General features: G+C 35.0%; 2 protein-coding genes across 14 annotated transcripts in view; one reads left to right on the forward strand and one right to left on the reverse strand.

The window, feature by feature from the left end:
• AVEN (apoptosis and caspase activation inhibitor) overlaps nucleotides 1-13,057 on the forward strand; it is an 87,823-nt gene extending 74,766 nt beyond the window's left edge. Inside the window, exons 3-6 of the mRNA XM_015629685.1 lie at nucleotides 6,812-6,882; nucleotides 10,343-10,438; nucleotides 11,640-12,000; nucleotides 12,610-13,057. Of these exons, the coding sequence (XP_015485171.1) occupies nucleotides 6,812-6,882; nucleotides 10,343-10,438; nucleotides 11,640-12,000; nucleotides 12,610-12,728 (647 nt within the window). The 3' untranslated portion in view covers nucleotides 12,729-13,057. The remainder of the gene's footprint in view (nucleotides 1-6,811; nucleotides 6,883-10,342; nucleotides 10,439-11,639; nucleotides 12,001-12,609) is intronic.
• A 70-nt stretch (nucleotides 13,058-13,127) lies between these two features.
• Nucleotides 13,128-21,465, reverse strand: part of RYR3 (ryanodine receptor 3) — a 199,910-nt gene continuing 191,572 nt past the window's right edge. For all 13 annotated transcript variants that reach the window (XM_015630068.2, XM_015630070.2, XM_015630065.3 and 10 more), the window contains 6 exons: nucleotides 20,179-20,313; nucleotides 18,036-18,192; nucleotides 16,674-16,738; nucleotides 16,470-16,570; nucleotides 14,822-14,873; nucleotides 13,128-14,093 (listed from right to left, as the gene is read on the reverse strand). In XM_015630068.2, the coding sequence (XP_015485554.1) occupies nucleotides 13,998-14,093; nucleotides 14,822-14,873; nucleotides 16,470-16,570; nucleotides 16,674-16,738; nucleotides 18,036-18,192; nucleotides 20,179-20,313 (606 nt within the window). In that variant the 3' untranslated portion in view covers nucleotides 13,128-13,997. The remainder of the gene's footprint in view (nucleotides 14,094-14,821; nucleotides 14,874-16,469; nucleotides 16,571-16,673; nucleotides 16,739-18,035; nucleotides 18,193-20,178; nucleotides 20,314-21,465) is intronic.

The raw sequence follows: 21,465 nt of genomic DNA on the forward strand, positions 1-21,465 counted from the left end.
TGCAAATCTTTCTTTGTAGGTGGGAACCTTGCCATTTCTTCATTTCTTCCACTGTTGAATTTCAGCTTTGCTTCCTGATATGAACATGGGCTGACATTAGTTGCTTATATGGTGTTGGAGAAAACAGGGTCTTCACAAAGGGCCAGATCATTAGTTCCCTTAAATTGTCAGTCTATGCAGATCAGAAATTTCTGTTAAGCTAAGTTTTACTCTGCCTGATCCAGGTTTATCAAAATATGTGAGTTCTCTCCCTTTTACCCAAAGGAGTTTCTGTCCCTAACCCTAGGAAGAATCACAAATTTAATTGATCTTGCGTGTTTATGCAGTAATTAAACTTCATTTTTATTACTAAGTTATGCAGCAATCTTTTAGTTTTTTTTTTTCCAGCCTACTTGAATGATACTGCTCAAAAAACAGTATGCTCTGTGGATTTATATACTTTGTGTAATATTGCAAGCTGGCTGCAGTGACATTTAAAAATCACTAAGTATGTTATAAATTAGTGGCCTGTAAAAAATGACACTAGAAAATGTCATAAAGCATCAGGAAAAATGTAAATATTTAAGGTGACTAGCTTAAACTTAATGAAAATTTAAGCTTACCTATGGGGAAATCAGTAACTTTAACCTTAAATATAACTTTATTGTTTATTCAGTAAAAAAAGTGAATACTGGAGCAGATGGGATTGGTACTTACAAATAACCAGGCTACTGTAGTTGAGAGAAATTTTGAATATGCTTTTTGTTCAATGCATTTTAGTTTAATATTTTGCATTTTTTCAGCATTCCAAAAGCTATAGTAATGAAGTAATTAATAAAAAATTACATATTAAAAATAGTGATAAATTTAAGAAAATGTGGAAAAAAATAGAAAACATTAATATGCATTGACTTGAAAGAACTCTTAGCTACAGTCTAAAAATAAGTTTGTGGATTGCCTACTTTTCCTGCATATTTTTCCTGCAGAAAGCACATTTACAGGAGGGTAGACCTCTAAAGGTAAAAATCCCTAGCTATTTGCTTTAATTTAGGGTTGATTCTACTGAAGCAGACCCAAGGTCCATCTGGAGACATCTGAGTTAAAGTACCTGAATGTACTATAAGCTACTTTCTCACATACTTTCTTGACCTGTGATAGTTTATGTCTGAGGTACTTGCTGAGCCAGATGTGCAATATTTGTGTTTAGAAATAGTTATCCTATATCCCTCCTTGCATGTTGTGCTGTCTGCACCATCTGGTGGCATGGAGTCCCACAACTCAGCTCCAGGTTATGAAGATTTGCCGCATTTTATTTGAGTCTGTTACCTGCTGGGTTAATTTGCTGCCTCCAGGTGAGAAGAGACAATGAGCAGTTATTCCTCATCTGCCCCTTTTAGGCCTTTTCTCTTTTTAGATCTCTTTTGTGTTCCCTTGGTTCCCCTCCTTTCACTTCAGGCACTAAATTGCTTCTGATCCAAAATTTGTTCTGTGCCTTTTCTAATGTTGTTACATTTTTTGAGACTGTGCTTGGGAAACCAAGACTCTGCACAGTATTGAGGCAATACTTGATAGTGGTGTAATGATGTTCTGTGTGTTGTTCTCTTCTGCCTTTTTAAGAATTCCACAGTTTGCTGCTTTGCACACTGTGTAGCACTGATTTTGATTTGGAATGGTGTTGGTTAGCTCTAGGCTTTCTTTGAGAACTGCTCTGTTTTGCATTTTCAGTATTGAGCTTCATTTGCCGTTTTAAAATCTACTTTCTTTCTCTTACGGAGTTCTTATGTCATTCTTCACAGCCTACCTTCAACTGCACTAACACATGGTATCATCAGCAAATTTTATTACTTCATTTTCTCCTCTTTTCTGTTTTAATTGAGGGAAGAGATTAAACAGCTAGAACCCCAGAGAATTGCACAGTTGTTTCTTTTAATGTGAAAATTGAAAATTTACTCTTTTCTTCCTACTTGAAGGTAATTATTTATTCATACAAAGCCTCCTCTTTTTGCTGCTCTGAAGTCTTGGGCGGGAAAGGGAGTGGGATGTCAATGAGAGCTCTTGGAAGTGCATGTAAATTAAATGAACTAGATCCTGCTTACGTACATGATATTTTGCTTCTTTTAAGAAGTTGTCTTAGGTCACGCAGCAGAACTTCACATGCCAATAATTTCTGATAGTTTCTACTTTGTCCATCAAACACATTGAGCATTGTCTTCCCCAGTTTCACTGTTCCCAATATCCCTGAGCTGTCATTTAGCTCTTTCAAGCTTTAAAAGCTTAAAGGCATTCCTGTTCCTTCTGTCTTATTTCTTAGTCACCTGGTATTCATAAAGAAACAAGTGTAGTACTAGGTTTTTTTGTAAACCTCTTTCAGTATAATCTTGTTTGCTTTTCCTGACTCTTGTTATCCTCTGCTTTAGTTTTTAATAAGATGATTTGTTTTGAGGGGGATTTTTTTTGTGTGTTTTTTGTTTGTTTTCTTTTTGAACTATTGTGTATTTTGGCATTTGTTGGCTTCACCCTGCTTCTCATTTGAGAAAAAAATTGGTATCTGTCTTTGATTTCCACAGGCTGCAGTTCCTTTATGTGTTAAATTAGTTCTGTTCTTCATGAACAGACACTCTTTGTTCCAGAACCAGCATTGGTTTCCAAAGATCCTTCCTTCTCACTCCTTTTTCTGTTACACATTTTAAATTTTGAAGACATCATTTAGCCTTGGTCAAATAATCCTTCTCTTTGGTCAGATGTTTTTATTTTAAAATGTGACTGATAATGCTGTATAGTTGTGCCAGGGAAATAATTTAGAATATTGTTCTTTTTGAATCTGATTACAAATATCCTTTATAGTTTGCAGGGCAAGCTACAAATATCCTTGCTATCAGTATTCTATGGAGACAAGCTGAAAGAGTTGGGGGATTTCAGGAAGAGAAGACTCTGGGGAAACCTTATATAACCTTTCAGTACCCAAAGGGGGCTAAAAGAGAGATTATGATCAAAAAGTGGGTTTAGAGTATTATATTTGCACTTGCAGTACTTTTTACAGTCATGGCAATCTTAGAAGGATCATGTTAATTCCTTGCTATTCTCATCCTCCAGTTTCATCTCTGAGACTACAGAGTATTTTTCCTTTGCCTTCAGTAATGTTTTATGTGACTGAGAGAGTTTTAACAAAATCATTTCACTGATAGAATTTTTCCTGGTGAAAAGTGTTTTCTTCCATTTTTTTCTATTTTTAGATGTTAAATTTCACAAATGAGAAAATATAGATTACAGGTAGAATGTGTTTTGATTTGCTATTCAATGAATACTTGTAGGAAAAGATAATTGGGATAATGAAAAAAAGGAAAGATACCTTTTATTTTAATAAGTTGATTTAGCTTTATTATATATTTGAGTGGTAGGAAAGCATGGTGGTTTAGTTCTGCCATTTTCATAATAATTTAACATTCTAAACAATAAACAATATTGTTTAATATTGGCTTATCATAAGTGTTACCAAAGACCATGTGTAAGCTTTACTTGAATGCATTATTTTAAGCTACTTTGTATTTGAAAGCCAAATGATACTTGTAGGTAATATAAAAATTATCCTCAAGAAGAAAAATCAGTTTTTATGTTGAAAGAAACTCAAGAGTTACTGCAAGGGGTTTGATTACTATTCATGGCATAAAAGGAGGTTATTTTCAAGGTAAAGGAACTTGTGAAGAGATAATTGGTTAGACTAACATTCTCATTGACCTAATTTGCATTAAATATGCTACTGTGAATTTTAGTTATGCTTTTCCATTTGAAAGGCATGCTTTGTTAACTTACTAAAAGAGCCTAATTAAACTACAGTTTAAGTCATACTCTTTAATTCAGCAATACAATATCAAACTGAGTATCTCTGATTACCAATGTTGTGAGTGTGGACAATCATAAACCAGTTCTTGATCCTAGTGGATTTTCCAAATGAAGTAGGTTGATTTGGCTAGCTTACATCTCATCAATATCAGATTCTGAAAGCATTTAACTAATCCTTTAGTTTAATTTTACTCTTTTATAAGCATAGAGAAACCTATTTCCTCCATGATGCAGTGTGAGCAATAACTAGAGCAGTCTTGCGGTACCAAGAAAGTACCTATGCCTTTGTTCTAGCAGTAAGATAACTTTGAGCATCATTTTGTTTTTGGTAGGACTTATTTGCAAATGTAACTTAACAGACCCTTTAAAATATGGGCTGTTAAAACATTAATTTTCACATTTTCATACCCATTTTAAAATTAGGAAACGAATATTTTTATTTCTTTGGTTTTCAGAATTAGTTATGTATTAGCAGTAATCTCTATATTTTGAAATAGGGGCACTTAGTTCCTCTTGTGCAATGAAGGGGGAAGTGCCTTTGTCAGCAGTAAGACAACTGTGAGTGCTTAAGTTAAGTGTTTGCATCTGCAGATAGATGCATAAAAATATAGGGTCTCATTTTTTCACACTGCTGAGCATCCCTAGAAATAGCATGGAACCTGGTGTTTGTATTGTATGAATTGCACATTTGTAAAATTTGCCACCTTATTAGATATCTAATTGCCAATTTCAGTGCTTATTTTTAATTATTGGCACTTGTACTGTTTGATAATGGCTGTTTTCTAAATAGTAATCTCTGAAGACAGTGAATATAAACCAAAACATAGCTGATCAGGCAAGGTTGTATATCAGCAGAATAGTGCTGAGCCGTGTTGGATAAAGCAATTGAAAACAGAGAAATGCGTATTCAAGCTGGACATAATAATGGCCTTAAATAACTATACAGATATTCAGCTGAGAAGGTCACTTTCTTGCTGTAGTGGTCCTGAAAATGACAATGATGGACGTACCAGGTACTCATTGTTACTATATTTGCATACCCAATGACTGCATGAAATGCAATTAACTAGAAATTCACTTTAGAGACTAAAAAATGTTTTAAAATTCATGGCCAATACATTTTAAATTCCACCTGAAGGATGATTAGATCTCTCGTTTCTCGTTATTTGGCAAAGAAATATGCCAATTGCTGTGCCATTTTGCTGCTTATTCATTTTGTTTGCAAAACAGAAGCCAGATGATGCTTGCGCTGTTGAGTAAAACTGCTGAAAGGTTTCACTCTCCTACATTTTGGCACAGGCAGAGAATGTGCAAGAAGCCATTTTGGGGAAGGCAAATTATATATTCAGATTTTGTCTGAAGGATTAAGGGCATGATTCAGGAATCATCAAAGGTATGAATGGCAATTAGGATGTCAAGAGCAAAATGAAAGCTAGATGATCAATTGTTGGTATAGCCATCAAAAACTTCCTCTAGGGCATTCATTCTCTTTTAGAGAGAGCTGTTGCTTCTCAACCAACTGCTGAAATAAATCACGGTGACTTACAGGTGATCACATAGCAGGTCAGGTTGGCAGTGACCACAGTGGGTCATCTGGCCCAACCTCCCTGCTCAGGCAGGGTCACCCTAGAGCACGTGGCAGAGGGTTGTGTCCACATGGTTCTTGAATATCTCCAGTGAGGGAAACTCCACAGCCTCTCTGAATGACCTGCTCCAGTGCTCACAGTAAGGAAGTTCTTCCTCATGTTTTGGTGTAACTTCCTGTGTGCCAGTTTCTACTCATTGCCTCTTGTCCTAATTGCTTGGCACCACCAATGAGAGCCTGGCGCCCTCACCTCAGAAACCTACGGACGGTGATGAGGTCCCCTTTCAGTCATCTCTTCTTGAGGCTGAACAAGCCCAGCTCCCTCAGCCTTTTGTCAAAAGAGAGACTTTCCAGACCCTTGATCAACCTAGAAACACTCTAGTCCTCAGGATCAAATCTCATCTCCTTCATGTAATAATTATGCGTGGCTTTTTTTTTTTTTTTTTTTCCCCCCCTACTAGAACTCCTGAAACAGTTATTTATCCTCAAATTGCAGTCTAAGGAGAAACATCTTAGCCTTCTCTTATTCTCTACCTTTGGCCATCATCTTGCAACCCTAATCTTTCATGTTTTCTCTGTCAAACCTTACCAATTTTTTTTTTTTTTCTGAGTTACAGGATTTCTTGTATGTGTTTCTCAGTAAATAAATTTGTACGTTTGTATTTTATAACACAGCATGATGCTGCAACAAAAATACTGCATTTCAAGCAAAATGATAATCCAGTATCCCTTATAGTATGAAAAAGTTTCTACTGGCTTGAAGGAATGTGGTAGGTTAAAAGATACTGCAATTATGTATTTAACTTAATTAGTCCTATTTAAGGGTTTCTTTTAATTCAGTCCTTTTTGCATATGAACTGGAATGTGGGGTTCAGTACCTTTTCTTTATGATGTGCTGGATGAGGGAATAGTTCAAAGAAGAGCAAGAATATAGCTACTAGACAACAGAAAGTCTTTATTTGGCTTATACAAAGTGGTTTAAAAGAATATTTATAATTCATTTTTAGAAATATTTGCATGTTGGTAAGAAAAAATTCTATTTACAGAACTTTCAAAGCTGTTCATAAGAAATTCACTCTGTGAATACTGTGTGTATTCCTAATATGTTGTCCAAATTGGAATTTTGAATGAAAATCTTGCATGTTGGCATGGCACCTGACAACTCATCATTCAGTTTTGTTTTCATTGCCCCTTTTTAATGCTGTTTTGCAATAAGCAGTTAAAATCTTATAGAAGTTTGGCATAAATAAGTTTATTATTTTGAATACAAGCAGCATTAATATTAATTGAAAATTAATTGAAGAGGTGAGATTTATTTCTTGAATTTACTTCTTTAGGGTTTGGAACTTCAAAGAAAACTTTTTATTCTTTTTTAAAATAAATATATTTTTTATTTCATTTCCTTAGGAGATTCCTTTACACAGTTTCGATTTGCTGACGAGAAGGAATGGGATAAAGAAAATCTATGCCATAAGCAGGTAACAGAATTATCATTCAAATGATTTTATATAGATAATCATCTGGGACAGAATATTTAGGCAGTTGTGCCTTCAGCAACAAATTGTTAATGGAATAATAGCACTCTTTATTCTGTATATTTTTATTAACTTCTCTCTAATGCTGGGGGCTCTTGTCCTTGGGCCTTGTCCTTTTTTTCTGCTAAAGACTAATCAAAGCCGCAGGCTCGGTTTTTAAGTAATGCTGGGAGGAAAGAACAAGAAAGCCCTCCAGTGAAGAAAAAATAAGAGACTGTCTCTTTGCTTCACTGACATAGGAATTCAGCCTTCCTTTTTCTACTGTGTTCAAGAGAAAAGTGTTTAATAGAATTACTATAACAAAACCTGTAGGAGTATATTCATATATTGGGCTGGGAAGCATTCTGGTTCCTTCAGATTAACAGTTCATATCCTCTGGTTGAAACTTCATGCTCTAAATAATTAGGGCACCAACTAGATTTTTTGTATATGAAGTCTTCATGCTTGAATAAAAAGGAGCGCAGCAATAGAAGTCTCCTGTTTTCTCTATCAGGATACCTTAAAGTGTCTCAATATCTGGAGCTGTTTTTCTCATCCAAGTCGCCTACATTTTTGCAAAATATATGCTTTTGTCTTCCAGGCTTTTCTTAAAATTCCTATGGAGCTCTGCTTGAGTGTTTCTCCTAACATCCACATGTATTCAAATTTTAAAGATTTGCTATTTATTTTCTAAAATATTACAATAATTATTCCCTGGGAAGTGGTATTTAAAGGTACTTTAGAGTTGCAAAGTCAAATTAAAGTGAGGAAATAAATCCAAATGCAGCATTTGTCTAAACCACCACCTGTTTCTTCAGTGGAACACAGGCTTTCTATTTTTTCTTATCACTTCTTCCATTCCTAGTGTGCAGGATGGTGTCAGTATCCCAAATATTAATTTCTTCATTATTTGCTCAGAGTATTTTCATTATAGCACTTAGGTGATTAGAACACAGTAATTAATTCCTGAATGGCGAAAGCCATTGTGTGCAGGCTGAAGCATCATGTCACCATTACCCTTCCTTTGATTTCTTATTTTAATCCAGAATCCTGTCCAAGATGGTTTTATAGCATTATCTAATTTTTCAAATTGTCTCTGATCTTCAGCCGATATCTACTTTTTGTTTCCCATCTTGGACCCATCTTTCTTTTCACTGAAAGCCAGATCCAAGTCTAATTTTCTTCCTAGATACCATTTTCCAAAGTCCTGGCCTTTGCCTCTTAACTCACCCGTTTCTAGTTCTTTGCCTGTCAACACATTATGTACAGGATTAGAGAATTTTAAATGAAAGTAAATTGGTTATGAGGAAACAGAATAAAGCAGAAAAGATGTAAAATTAATTATAGAATTATTAGATGTTTCTCATTCTCTGTCTTTTGTAGAAAACAGTGGCAAAGCATCAGTTTCAAATGTGGAATGGAAATGTCACAGTTTCAATATCAACAATAACTAAATTTCAGTTTATTAAGAATGTTGTCTTTCATTTTCACAAAAAGTTAATCTGCATTCGCTCCATTGCATTTCGATAAAATGCAATAAAAATGTTTCATATCATGGTCTGCAATTGAAAAAGCAAAGTTATTAGTCATTTTGATTTTTCAGTAAAAAATGGCAATTTCAGCAACAAAGTATGCCTCTACTATTTTTTGAGCAAATAATGCTGTGTGCCATTAAGTGTTCATAATTTATTAAATACTGCTTTGATCCCTTTGCTTTTTATTAGAATGACACTTTTATAGAAGTTTGTACTTACATATCAAATTTATTCTTCTATTACGTTATTTCTCAAAATTCCTCTTTTCTTTTATCCTCAATATTTTCTCCTCTTCCCTAACACCACTTTTTTACCTTCATTTGCAATGTTCATTCATGTTAATATTTTTGCAAGTATACACAGGTCTTCTAAAGTGCACTTCAATATTTGTTATTAAACTATGCTTTTTAGAATTTTTTCTGTTACCAGATTAATACAATTTCCTTGTCCTTTGCAACTGTGCAGAAGCTACATTTGAACATGATTATCTGTCAAAATAACTGACTTTTCTGAACATCTAGTTCATTGCTGGGCAACAAGAATTATTTGCTGGAGACTTTGTGAGATTACTTGCACCAGTGAATCATCTTTGATGGTGATCACTAATTCATTGTAAAATAAAATTCTTAGTACAGAATAACAATTCTTACATCAGATTTTTTTTAGTCCTTTTATTCTCATTACTGGATACCAGAACTTGCATTTGGATACAAGAAACTGTTAAATCAACTGCATTGTTTCCTTTTTTAATTTACTTTAGTTTTGTAAATATATTGTCAGAACACACTATGTCTTTGATATTCATTCTTGTTTCTTGTGCAGGTGCTAAAAGCCTGTTAAAAGCCTGTTAAAAGGTGTTGACTGGCTTTTGGAAGCAGTATGAATTTCTTTGACAAATCTCTTACGATATGTCACAAAACTCTCCTAATTTATGAGTATTTATTCTAAATGTCTGTGCCAGTCTACATCATATTGAGAGGGACACATTTTTGTCCCTCCAAGTGAGATTTGGAAACAACTTCTCTACTTCCATGAAAATATGACTGAGAGTATAGGCTGAACTTAAGCATTTAGTTGTCAGATTTTAAAATATGTGATGGATATCAGATTTGTCTTTGCCAGTTTACCCATGGTGAATGTGCTCAGAATGTTCTGCTGTACTCTGAGCTTGAAATCTTCCTTTAAAACTACTGAAATCTGGTCTGTCCTCTAGAAACCACAAATATCCCTGGTCCATTTTGTGTAATTTTGTTTTTAAAAAAGGGTCAAAGAAAAGGACACTTCAATACCTGTCACAGTAATAAGTTCTCATTTGGCAGCAGTAGCATACCTTTCTCCAGTGTCATTTTAGAAGTGTTTATAACCATGTACTTTGTTGCTTTTGGAATTATCAAAACATTTAAAAAGATGGGCAAGTATGAAAAGGTCTCTGTTGCATTAAATTTAGCTACACAGGAGCTACACAGGATGATTGCTTAGGAAATAGTAGCAACTCACTAAAGAATCGCATTTCACTCTGTGTGAAAGCTTCACAGTTCACAAGATGTTTCAGTTGGAAAAGCTTCTTATGCCGTTGTCAACTTCCTGAAATATTTTCTACTTTGGAATTTCAAGCTATTGTCTAAGGAGCATTCTATTTATACCTTGTTTTTTAACCTTAAGTGATTATTTGCATTCTAGTTTTTTATGTGTTGTTATTTAGCCAAGCTGCTTAATAATAGTGTATTTTAAAATATTAATTTGTGTATTTCATTAGATTTCTTGAATGTATGTGACAGGTGAATGTAATAGATTAAAATTATGATGGTTTTTATTGGTGGATGTTTTTGTGTTTGGTTGGTTGTTTTGGTTTTTTTCACTAGTGTACTACGTATTGAATTGTGTTTCAGTTCTCTGCACTTTCTGTTGACTGCCAGTCTTTGGTCCAGGCCCTTCAGGAATTGCCTCTACATCTGAGGCTGAATGTAGCTGCTGACCTTGTGCAGGTAATGCTGTGAAATTTCACAAGAAAATGCAAATATTTTAGGAGAAATAATGTGTGCAAGAATGATTTCTTCTTCAAACAGAAGTAGAATGTATTATATAAGTAAATGCATTGATTTAGACTGGTGTGTCAAGTGGCATGTAATGCAGGATACCCCACTATTGAAACATTTTGTGTACTTATTTGGCCTTAAACAAAATGTCTGGATGTACAACATATTAGATATGAAATCAGGTATCAGGTACCATTTGTCCAAGCAAGGAGAATTATGGCCCTTACTGAAGAATTAAGACTAACCCTAGGGAGAAGGACTTTGGGGGGGTTTGTGAATGAAAAGCTCAACATGACTCAGCATTGTGGGCCATGTTCCAAAGGAAACCTGACCATCAGGTTGAGGGAGTGACTCTTGCTGTCTGCTCTGCCCTTGTGAGATGCCCTGGAGAGCTGCATCCAGCTCTGGAGTCCCCAGCACAAGAAAGACATGGACCTATCGGAATGAGTGCAGAGAAAGGCCACAAAGTTGATCAGAGAGCTGCAGCACCTCTCCTTTGAAGACAGGCTGAGCTGGGGCTCTTGTTGAATTGAGACAGGCTGGAGAACAGAATTCACTAGGGAGACCTTACAGCACCTTCCAGTACCTTAAGCAGGCCCACAGAGCAGAGCTGGAGAGGGGCCTTCACAAGGGCATGTATAGATAGGACAAAGGAAATAGCTTTAAACTGAGGGAGGGTTGGTTTAGATTTGATTTCAAGAAGTTTGTGACTGTAGGGGTGGTGAGGCACTGAAACAGCTTTCCTAGAGAGAGTGTGGACTCCCTATTGCTGGAAGTGTTCAGTGCCAGGTTGGATGAGGCTTTGCACAATCTAGATTAGTGGAAAGTTCTCTGCCTGTGGCAGGCAGTTTAGAATAGGTAATCTTTAAGGTCCCTTCCAAACCAACCCATTCTATGATTCTCTGAGTAGCAGTGTTAATATACAATCTCATATTCTGTAATAAGGGATAAAAGGAGCTCATATTTTTCATTTGCTTTTGTAAAAGTATCAAGATAACTTTAGTTTACTTTTACTTCTGAATTTGATTCTGCTCAAATGTACCTTCTTAAGTGATCCAATATAGGAAGTATGAATTATAATCCAAATTAGACAGAATAGTAATAATAGGTAGATCATTATAAAGGCTCAAGTCCTTTCTTGTACTCCTAGGCATCAACACCTCTAGAGATCCCACAGATGAAACCTAAAATCTTTGAAGATGGGAAGAAGAGAGAGAAGCTGTTTCGACAGTCTCTGGCTCAAAGTGAAACCGGGTTGGTCTCCCATCCTGTTGGTAATTCTGTTGCTCCATCAGAACCTGTGAATAAAAATGGCTCTATGGCAAATGCAAGAGAATCATTTCAAAGAATCCATCCACTATCAAATCAAGACACTGACCATTTGGATGAAGAACTAGATCTTCTCCTGAATCTAGAGGCTCCCATTAATACAGAAGATAGACCTGTGTCAGGTACATTATCCTGCAGCATATCAACTGAGAAAGATTTGAAAATGGATTATAACGAAAATGGTAAGTTTTCTCCCCAGTATGACCTTATTTCATTTTCATTGCTCTCTGTTTCGGTGATGTTTTTGAATTTTTGATTAGCCAGTCAACTGTGCTGCTATTATCATCTCTGTCACACTGTGTTTCATTCATCTGGGGCTGTGTTCCGACACATTTGCTCATTTTCAGTTTTAAGTCCTCAGTAACCTGAAGTTTCACCATTGTCAGTTCACTTTAAGCATTAAGTGAAATTCTTATGAAAAACAGCATGGGGTTTATGATTTAGTGAAGATTTAATTTTTTTAAAGAAGTGTACTGTTAGGGAATTTTATTGCAGGGAAGATAAAGTATTAATGTAACTTCATCAGCCTTTAGTTCACTGTACTACCGGCGTACAGAAGAATTGACAGATATTTCTGATGGCTTCTCCTAAAATGCTACTTTCAAACTACTAGCATTATTTTACAAAATGAAGTTTGGCTTGGAAACTCTTTTTGGAATATTACTTGCTCTTCTTCAAGAAGGAGAGGTTGTGTTTAAACACAGTCAGTTGTGCATAAAAAGCAAAACTATGCAGGACAGAGGTAGTATGAAATTTTTTCCAGATTTTCACTCTTGTTTTCACTTCTCTAGAGCCTTTAAAAGTAGATATGCCTGAAGAGAAGTGCACATCATCACAGCAGCAGCAAAGTGCATCTAAAGATGTTACTGAAGAAGAGCTTGAAGATTGGCTGGACAGCATGATTGCCTGAAGCTCAGATTTCCTCATATGAATAATTGAATATAGCAAACATTATGTAGAAACTTGAATCTTTCTTTATCTCCTTGTTATTTCCTTTCTCTGTGTGCCAAATGCCTGTTTTTCTTTGGTGGCACGTAAAAGTTTGTGCAAGTAAAATTAATTTTGATAAGATTGAAAATTGTTGAAGACTAATGATATTATTAGAAAGGTTTAAAGTTTGTGATGTATTTAGAGTTTTCTTTGCTAAAGAAGCCAGCTAAAGTGCAGAAAGAAAACATTTATTTCAGCTTGTACTTGCTCTATGTAGTTCCTAAAATAAAGCTGTGGATGAACAATGAATATATGTGTTTTTAGTTACCATTGTCACAAAACTCTATATTGTAGAAAATGGGAAAGATGACAGCAACGGTTATATTTGATTTGTAATACTTTATTGCAATGGGCAGTTTTTATTAGAAGGAAAAAAAAAAGCATAATCCTAACAACTTCTACTTGCAAGTGACTGTAGAGCATTGTTTTATTTTGGCCTAAGTTTTAAATTGTGTTCATTTTGATACAGTGTATGTCTTTTAACAGCAGCATCTGATAAGCTGTTATTGAAGGTAGTATATAAACAAACTTCAAGTGCAATTTGATACAGAAAGACAGAAAAGCAATACAGTTAATGGGTCTGTTCATCTAGAACACTAACAAAAAGTTTGCATAGCTATGTCTACAGAGGTTTTAAGGCACTTTAATGTTTCAAGGTTGACGAAGTGTTTGAAAATGATTTATTTTTAACTGCTTAAAGCTTTTCAAACTGTATCGTAATACATTCACTAGCAAATACTGTGGGGAAAAATAGGGCAGCAGTTAGTTGAATTATTTTTTCTGAGGTACAGTCTCTGATGTTCAAGTTCTTCAATGTCAGATGTGCAATTTAGATGCCTTTTAGCCCTTTCAACTGTACTGCCAAACACCAGATTAATGATGTGGTTAAAAAGTTATTATAATTTTAGGCCATGTTTGAACTGGAAGGCTTAAAGTAATCTGGTATTGTTTTTGCTAATTAAAATTCCAACAAAACACCTGTTTCATATATGGTAGGTACAAAAAGCCTCTGAAATAGTGTCAAATTTTATGTGTGTCTTGAAGTTTGGAGACATTTAAAGCAAATACAAGCTGTGAAATTACGCCATGAAAAGAACAGGGTTTTTTTCTTTTTTTTTTTTCTTTTTTTCATTTTTTTTTTGTATACTGGATCTTAGCAGTTCATGAATAAATCATTTCTTTTGTGATATTAGCCAAGTTGATCCTCATACTGTTTTCGGAAGCAGTCACCTGCTGGGAAAAAATCCCAACATCTTTCTTGGTACATCTTCCACACAAATGATTCCTGAAAATGAGAAAGAGTATTCATTTTACCAGTCACATTGTGCAGTTTGTGCTGTAGATAAACTTCTAACAATAACCACATACTGTGCCTGCTACCATGGAGTAGAAGTGTAAAGACATTGGAACTCAAATGATTGTAAATCAATAATGTTTATAAAAGTTTTATATTTCTCTTAATTCACTACCACTGAAATTTAAGCTCTATTGGAAAAATATCTATGTATAAATTAATCAATCTATTTACATCAGAGCAAACCTGTTGATAAATTTGTATATAGGCAAATGTGGTTTGCTTTGAATGGAAAACAAAGGTACTTCTGTAGTGTCTGCCTAAGAGCTTCTTATTAGAGATAAGATATAATAAAGTTCTAGTTATTTTCTTACATATACTTTAAATATAGTAGCTTAAGTACTTAAGCCTTTTGGGAAAAAACTACACCTGGTGCATTTGAGATTTTCTTTTCAGGGATAAGATGACAGTAAGATTACTACTAACTGACTTCTGACAGAAGCTGGGTGAAGTAGCACAGTGCAGCATCCCCCCACCTTCCTTTTGTTTTAACCCTTCTTTTCTTTCACTGGCAGTAGACTCTTGGGGAGAGTGGCATCATCCACACTGCTCAGTGGTACATCAGTTCCACCTGGTGGTACACAGCTACAAGGCTTGAGAAGATAAAAATGTTGAAAGAAAAGCTTAATGGATTTTCTTAGGTTTTATTTTCTACCCACCTGGCCAGTATGCTCAGTTTCATCCTTGTTGATTAGATACATCAAGAAGAACCTGAAACAAGTACATGAAGTGGGTATTAGTGCAGGAAACATCATATCTCTGCCTGACCTTTTCTAGTTTGGGGTATGTGAGGAAGAGTATGCCAACCAGCAAAGCAATCTACTAGGCATCTAAAGTGCTTATTTTAAGAGGGAAAATTCTGTCTGAAGCATGTCTTGTGTGAAAGTGCTAACATAAAAAAATCTGTAGAAGTAGAAAAATGCAGTTTAGTATTTCCTTCGTTTCAGTGTGAGGAGCAATACCTGAATTAGGCATATGCCAAATTCTGAGCACATATGCTCCAGCATCTCACCTTGGAAGAAGTTACTATGGCTACTGCATGAGCAGTGTGGTAAATACAGAGCTGCACCAGGATTTCTGAACACTGCTGCTATACAGTTCATGGGCTGAGCCTATCCTTCCCCAACACCTGTGCTCAGTCAAATGTTGAGAGCTTCAACTAATTAGAAAGAGTGCAGAGAACCAACAGTGGTCTGTTTAGAGGTAATACTACTCAGAGTGGGACAGTTTTGATGCAGTGAATTTGGAATTAGGCTTAGAATGTGCTTTCATTGTGAAGAAAGGAAAGTATGCTGATTTTAATAGTTTTCTAATTAAAGGGTAACATGGATAAAAAGATTGTTCACTATATATTCTGTTATGAAGAAAATGGCCATTTTTAATTTATGGTGAATTAGAGGTTCCCATGTAACAACTAAGCAAATCAATATAGTAAGAAAAACTTGGATGTTGTAGACTGGTAAAACTATGGATATTGATAGAAATTGGCATAACATTAACCAGTTGGTTGGGGTTTTTTTCCATTTAAAAAAGTTCAGATGCAGTATTCCAAAGCCAGACTGCTATAAGATTTCACTAGCTTCTCCTTTCATTCTGCTGGTGCAATGCTTGTGTTATTTATTACCTTTGTTGTATGAGTAACATATAATGCAATAAAATATAATAAATATTATATATAAGTAATGTATAATGCAACAAGAATAACTTTTTTAATATCCTCTTAGGTATCCTCTATATTTATTAAAGAAAGTGAAAGACCACTCTCTTGGGAGTTTGGTATAGTCTAAACAGGTACAGCTCCTGAGTGCTTCAGGGTTTCAAAAAGCTCCACTAGCACTAAAGAACAGTAGGAACAGAGTTAATTATTTTTTGGAGCTCATCTTTGAGGAACTTTCTACAAGTGCCTTTATTAGATTTGTTTTGGTTTGGGTTTTCTTTTTTGTCAAATTGAAACAAATTTTCTATGGTCTTATCAGGATTACCAAGCCCCCAAAAGTCACAATCAAAACTTTCAAACTTAAGCAACTTTTTAAACTGTCACCTATCCTTCCCCATATCTGACTTTCCTCCCATCAGAATAAGGAGTTGATGTGCATTCTGGTCTCATACTACTAAGGTACCTCATGTATAAGGTGAGCAATTTAAAGATAACTAGCAGTGCAGAATAGAGGAGGGGAGACCAGAAAGGAGAGGAAATATTCCTCAGTTTTACAGAATTCTGCCATGGGATTTTCAGCAATGTGTGTACCTAAATTACACTACATCTGAAAGGTCTATATCACAATTCAAATTGTAAAATGTACTTACAGATAGTTTGCCAAGTTATGTTCTTGCAAAGTATGTGTTTCAAAGCCATGCGGGGTTGTGTCAAAATAGTCATTGCCGATTCCACAGATAAAGCATTTGGTCTGAAAACAAAAGTTGTGGTAACAGAAGAATTTTAACTCAAAGACACTAGTTGGTGACAATCTGAGTGAACAAGAGCAATGAAAAATATAACATGCTTCCTACCTCCATGTCTTCCCTCACTTGTTCTTGCTGGTCTCTTAATTCACCAAAAGCATCAATAATCAGACCTATTTCAAATGGAAAAGTAGCAACACTTCAGTACATAGCAATATTCATATTGCAATTAATGTCATTCCTCTAGTGTCTAGAATTTAGTGTACTTATACATGCAGGCACAGTCTCGAGAGAGGAAAGATTTTTGTGCTTTATTATAGTCCAATTAACCTTACACAAGCTTCTTACTCTTTTGTTCCCATGAATGAAATTAATTTTCACTCTCCTTTGCATAAAACTCTTATGTCCTAAGTCCTGTTGAAGAAAGACAGCTCTGCTCCCTCAGCCCACCTTGGACAGTTTGTGAGTCTGGTTCACATTTGAAGCATTACTCCTCCACTTTCAACATTTTAAGAAAAGAATTGGATCATTCTGGGGACTGTAACATTTGTAACTTTTTCTCAGTATAGATGTGTTACATTTTTTCTTTGCCACCAGGTGCAGTCCGGTTTTTTACCTAACAGCCTTAGAACAGTTTATGCAATGAGTGTTGAATGCTGCCCATCACCGAGGAGGATTCTTGTTTGCCGTAAACCACAACTGCAAATCAATTAAAACTGCAAATAAGCCTTTAAAGAAAGGAGGAAGTTGCTATTTGGCCATGGTGACTTTCTCCATGTCATTTACCCTTTCTAATTGGAAGGTCTCCATTCCCCAGTGGGCTGTGGTGATTCCAGGCTAAAAGTGGGAAGAGACTTCAGCAAGGCTCTCCCAAGTTTAAATGCTTAGTATAGGAGAACAGCTGTCACCCTGAAAACACAGTTTTTCAATTTTGTTGACATAGTTTCTAACGACTTTCCCAGGACAGGAACTGTAAACATAGATATGTGTACATTCTTTCTGTTACACGTCTTGTGATGGACATCTCTCACGGCCAGTGCGGTTGGGAAGGTGTTATCCTGACCATCCAATTCCTGGCCGTGGTCAGAAACTTATAAATTCTGAGAGGAAAAAATAAAGTTCTCTCTTTTCCTTCACCACCCCCAAGCTGTGTCTGTGTGAATCGTTTTGTGTCCAACAGTGACAAACAGTGATCCTGCACAAGGTTCATAATTGCTGGATAGTTATAAAAATGTTCATAAACACTGCAACCCACATAAATTACATTCCTTGTGCTTTGACTTTGTGTAGTACTCGGGAAAAGGCATATTATGTATGAATTAGTATAAAATTATTACTTTCGGAATTAATGATTTTATAAACTCATAAATAAGTCTCTACAGCAATACTGCTAAATTTGCTTCAAATATAAATATGGTTTTCAATGATGAATTAATTTTGAACAATGTCTACTAAAGTAAGTGATGGTACCTTGAATAATGGCAAGTAGGATAACAATAACAAAGAAGAAAAATGTGATGTCAAAGACAATTCGGTACATTTCATAAGGGTCTCCAGCAGGATCCTCAATTTCATCTCCAATGCCACCACCAGCTCTTACACCCACATACATGTGGAACAGGTAACACTAAAAAAGAAAGAGGAAAATTACAAGTATATCTATCATTAATTATTCTTTTGGGGTTTTTGGGTTTTGTTTGTTTTTTTTAATTATTCTGATCTGCTAATTCTCTTGACTATTTATAGTAACAAGAACACATAATATCATTTCTCATGTATCAAACACACTGCACCAAAAATCTGTTACTGTCTAAACTAATGTGAGTCCACCTTTAAGTACACTTACTAAGAGGGGGAGTCAATATTAGCTGTTATCTGCTCCTTACTCTGAGGGTCTTTCAGACTGAGACTATTTTGGGGGTATTTTTCTTGTATTTACTGTTACTATATTAACTTATCTATATTCTACTCCTTATGATAATTACTAAGATTCTATCTTGCTCTGAGTAAAGAGACATCTCTTAAAGTCTTGCAGTGAATTTCAGAAATGTGGAAAATATTGCCATAAAATAAATAGTGGTATATTCAAAACAAGTAGATCTACCTGTTTGTAGGTGATTTCTAGATAAATTAATTTTGCAATACTGGATGTCTGATTTATTATATTGTGAATTAGTTGTGATCTGTGAAACAAACTCTGTTCAGTTCAATCCAGAAGAAATCACTTAAAAAAGTATTGTCCTATTTTTTGCAGATGCAAATCTTAATCAAAAAAATCTTTAATAATCTGTATATTTAAGGTCTGTAAGTATTTTGGAATGGAAGGAATGATAAACTACTGATGTTCCACTATGATTTGTTACAGAATCTTGTAAACTGCCTTCAGCCACACAGTGTGAGTTAAAACAATATCTATCTCTAAGCACAGCCAGTATTCTGGACTACGTACATTAGACAGCAGTGGGTGTTAAATAATGAGTATAAAACCTGGCATTAGCAAACACTAAACAAAGCTATACATCCATTTTTATAATGCAATTTTACTGATGTCATAAGATGCTGGTACTAATTTAATATCACTTAATGTAGCTTAGACTTTATTTGCCTCACTTGATACAGTGATTTAAAATGTTGTATAGTTTTATTATTCTGATTATTCCTACACCTATTTTATGACCAGAGTATTCAGTTCACAAAGTTTGGGCAGGTTTCATAATTTCCGTAATTTGCATGTCTAACTGCACTAAGTGTTGAAAAGAAAGTTCAAAAATAGGGAGGATCATTCTGTGAAGTCCATGATATACTTCTGTTCTGAGGTGTTTTATGCTATCTTTGGTGTAAAATGCAGGGCAGAGAATTTCTGTTCCATGGGAGATATCAGCTGGCCCCAAACTCAGAATATCACCTTTCTAATACCTGAATTTGTGTTTTCTGTATACAGTAAGAAAATCAAATTCTCTTCATACATTAATATATATCTGTAGAATATGTGTTATTTTGACAGAAATAACATTCAGTGGTGATGAGTAGAAATCAAATTGTAAATTGGTGTAATAAGATTATCACCCCTAGTAAGTTGTAATTTCTGCTTTCTCACCCTTGACTTCTTTCTTCATGACTAAATTACTAATTGTAATTTTGGAGCACGCTTTTATAACTAGTGCTTATAACATCACATAATTCATATAACCTAAATAAGGACAGGAAGAGCTTGTACACTTGCAAACATTGGGAACAAGTGGGGTTTCTTTGTTGTGACAACGCAGCTTCTTTTTGAAGCTCTGACCAGTTTGTAAAGGAATTCCTCTTTTACTTTGAGGGTTTGCCCTCCTCAGCTGTAAAAGCATTGTGGCACATCAAAAACCACAGTATTTAGGAGAAAATTTCAGAATACCTTCCTACGTGTCATCTATTTGCTGTTGAGTTTAGACCACTGGAGAATGCAGAGGGGATTTCAAGACTGTTCATATTTCCAAAATGATGTGTATCAAGAAGAAGAAGAACCCAATGGAATTAGCAATGAACACATTGCTCCTTACTTATCATTCTATCTAAAGTATCCATTTGAAAGTTCAGGATGATATTTGAGGCATGCAGGTGATGCTTTAGTTACCGTCATCATGTCATCACACTTCATGTCTGGTTCATCTTCATCTTCACTTTTGTTGTAGAATTTGCGGAAGAAGTTGAAGGCCACCACGGTGTAAAGGTACACGACTACAGCGAGGAGTCCCACAGTAAGCACAAGCTGTGTGTGGAGACATGACAGGAAAATAGGTTTCAGTACCATTTGTCAGAAGAGACATGACTGCTTGGTGCATTGCCTTAAACATTGAAAATGGGTCATATTGTACCGTTCCCAATAAGGAAACTAAAGACAGTAGTTATGTCTGTATCACAAAAGCAGTCTTTTACACTCTTTAGTTTAAAAGTTTAAGTACAGTAACTTGAAACACTGGATATACAATAAATATTAAATAATTAAAATAAAACCCTTTAGATAATTTGACAATTTCAACTGGGACTTATTAGGATTTAAAAAGATTTATCATAGTCTGTTTTCTCTTCCAAAGCTGTTTAGCAAAGCCATTGCTGAAGTGGAGAGAAAATAATTTTGATAAGAGTAAATAATTTCTAGGTCCTGCCTGTAAGGAAATAAAATCATTAGGTGAAAAAAGTTTAACAGTTAATGAGACTAGATTATATTGTCTGTTAGAGCTGTTGTTAGAAGATACAGCTCTGGAGAGCAGTTTACTGAAAGCTACATGTTTTTGAAAACGTAACAACCAGAATTTACTCTTTTAAAAGAAACATAAGAGTACTGAAGGACAAGCTGATCAATTATCACTATCTGCAAATCTGTCAGCATGCTTCCAAAGTCAACATTTCAATTCAGAAATCTGCAGCTGTCTTTCAGTGGTCATATTTACTAGCCAGAAAAACAACAGAATTGGAAAAAATATTCATTGCTTGTTAAGAATGTAAAAGCTATGGTCTTGAGTTAAAACAGTTTTGTCAATTATGCTCAGTTTTGACTGTTACATTTTTAAAAAATTGTAAGGAAAATACATAAATCATTACAATCATTAAAACTAATACCAAATTGGTCATCTGAAGTAAAATAAATAGTATAAAACCAGAGATTTCATTTGTTTGTGTGATGATAACACATCATCACCTTGTGTGGGTATATTTTTATGCCTCTTTCAAAACATCATGTGGTTTAAAATGTTTTGACAAATCTAGCAAGGCATGGGAGTGGGCTTAGAATATATGTTACTTCATTTGAGAAGGAATGGAATGTGTATGTTTGAAATTATATTTTGGGGAATTTAGATTTCTTAAATGTGAGATTAAAACTATAAAGCTTGTTTTTTGTTGTAATGATAGCTAGGCACAT

The sequence above is a fragment of the Parus major genome, chromosome 5 (genome assembly GCF_001522545.3).
Source record: "Parus major isolate Abel chromosome 5, Parus_major1.1, whole genome shotgun sequence".
Classification (NCBI taxonomy): Eukaryota; Metazoa; Chordata; class Aves; order Passeriformes; family Paridae; genus Parus; species Parus major.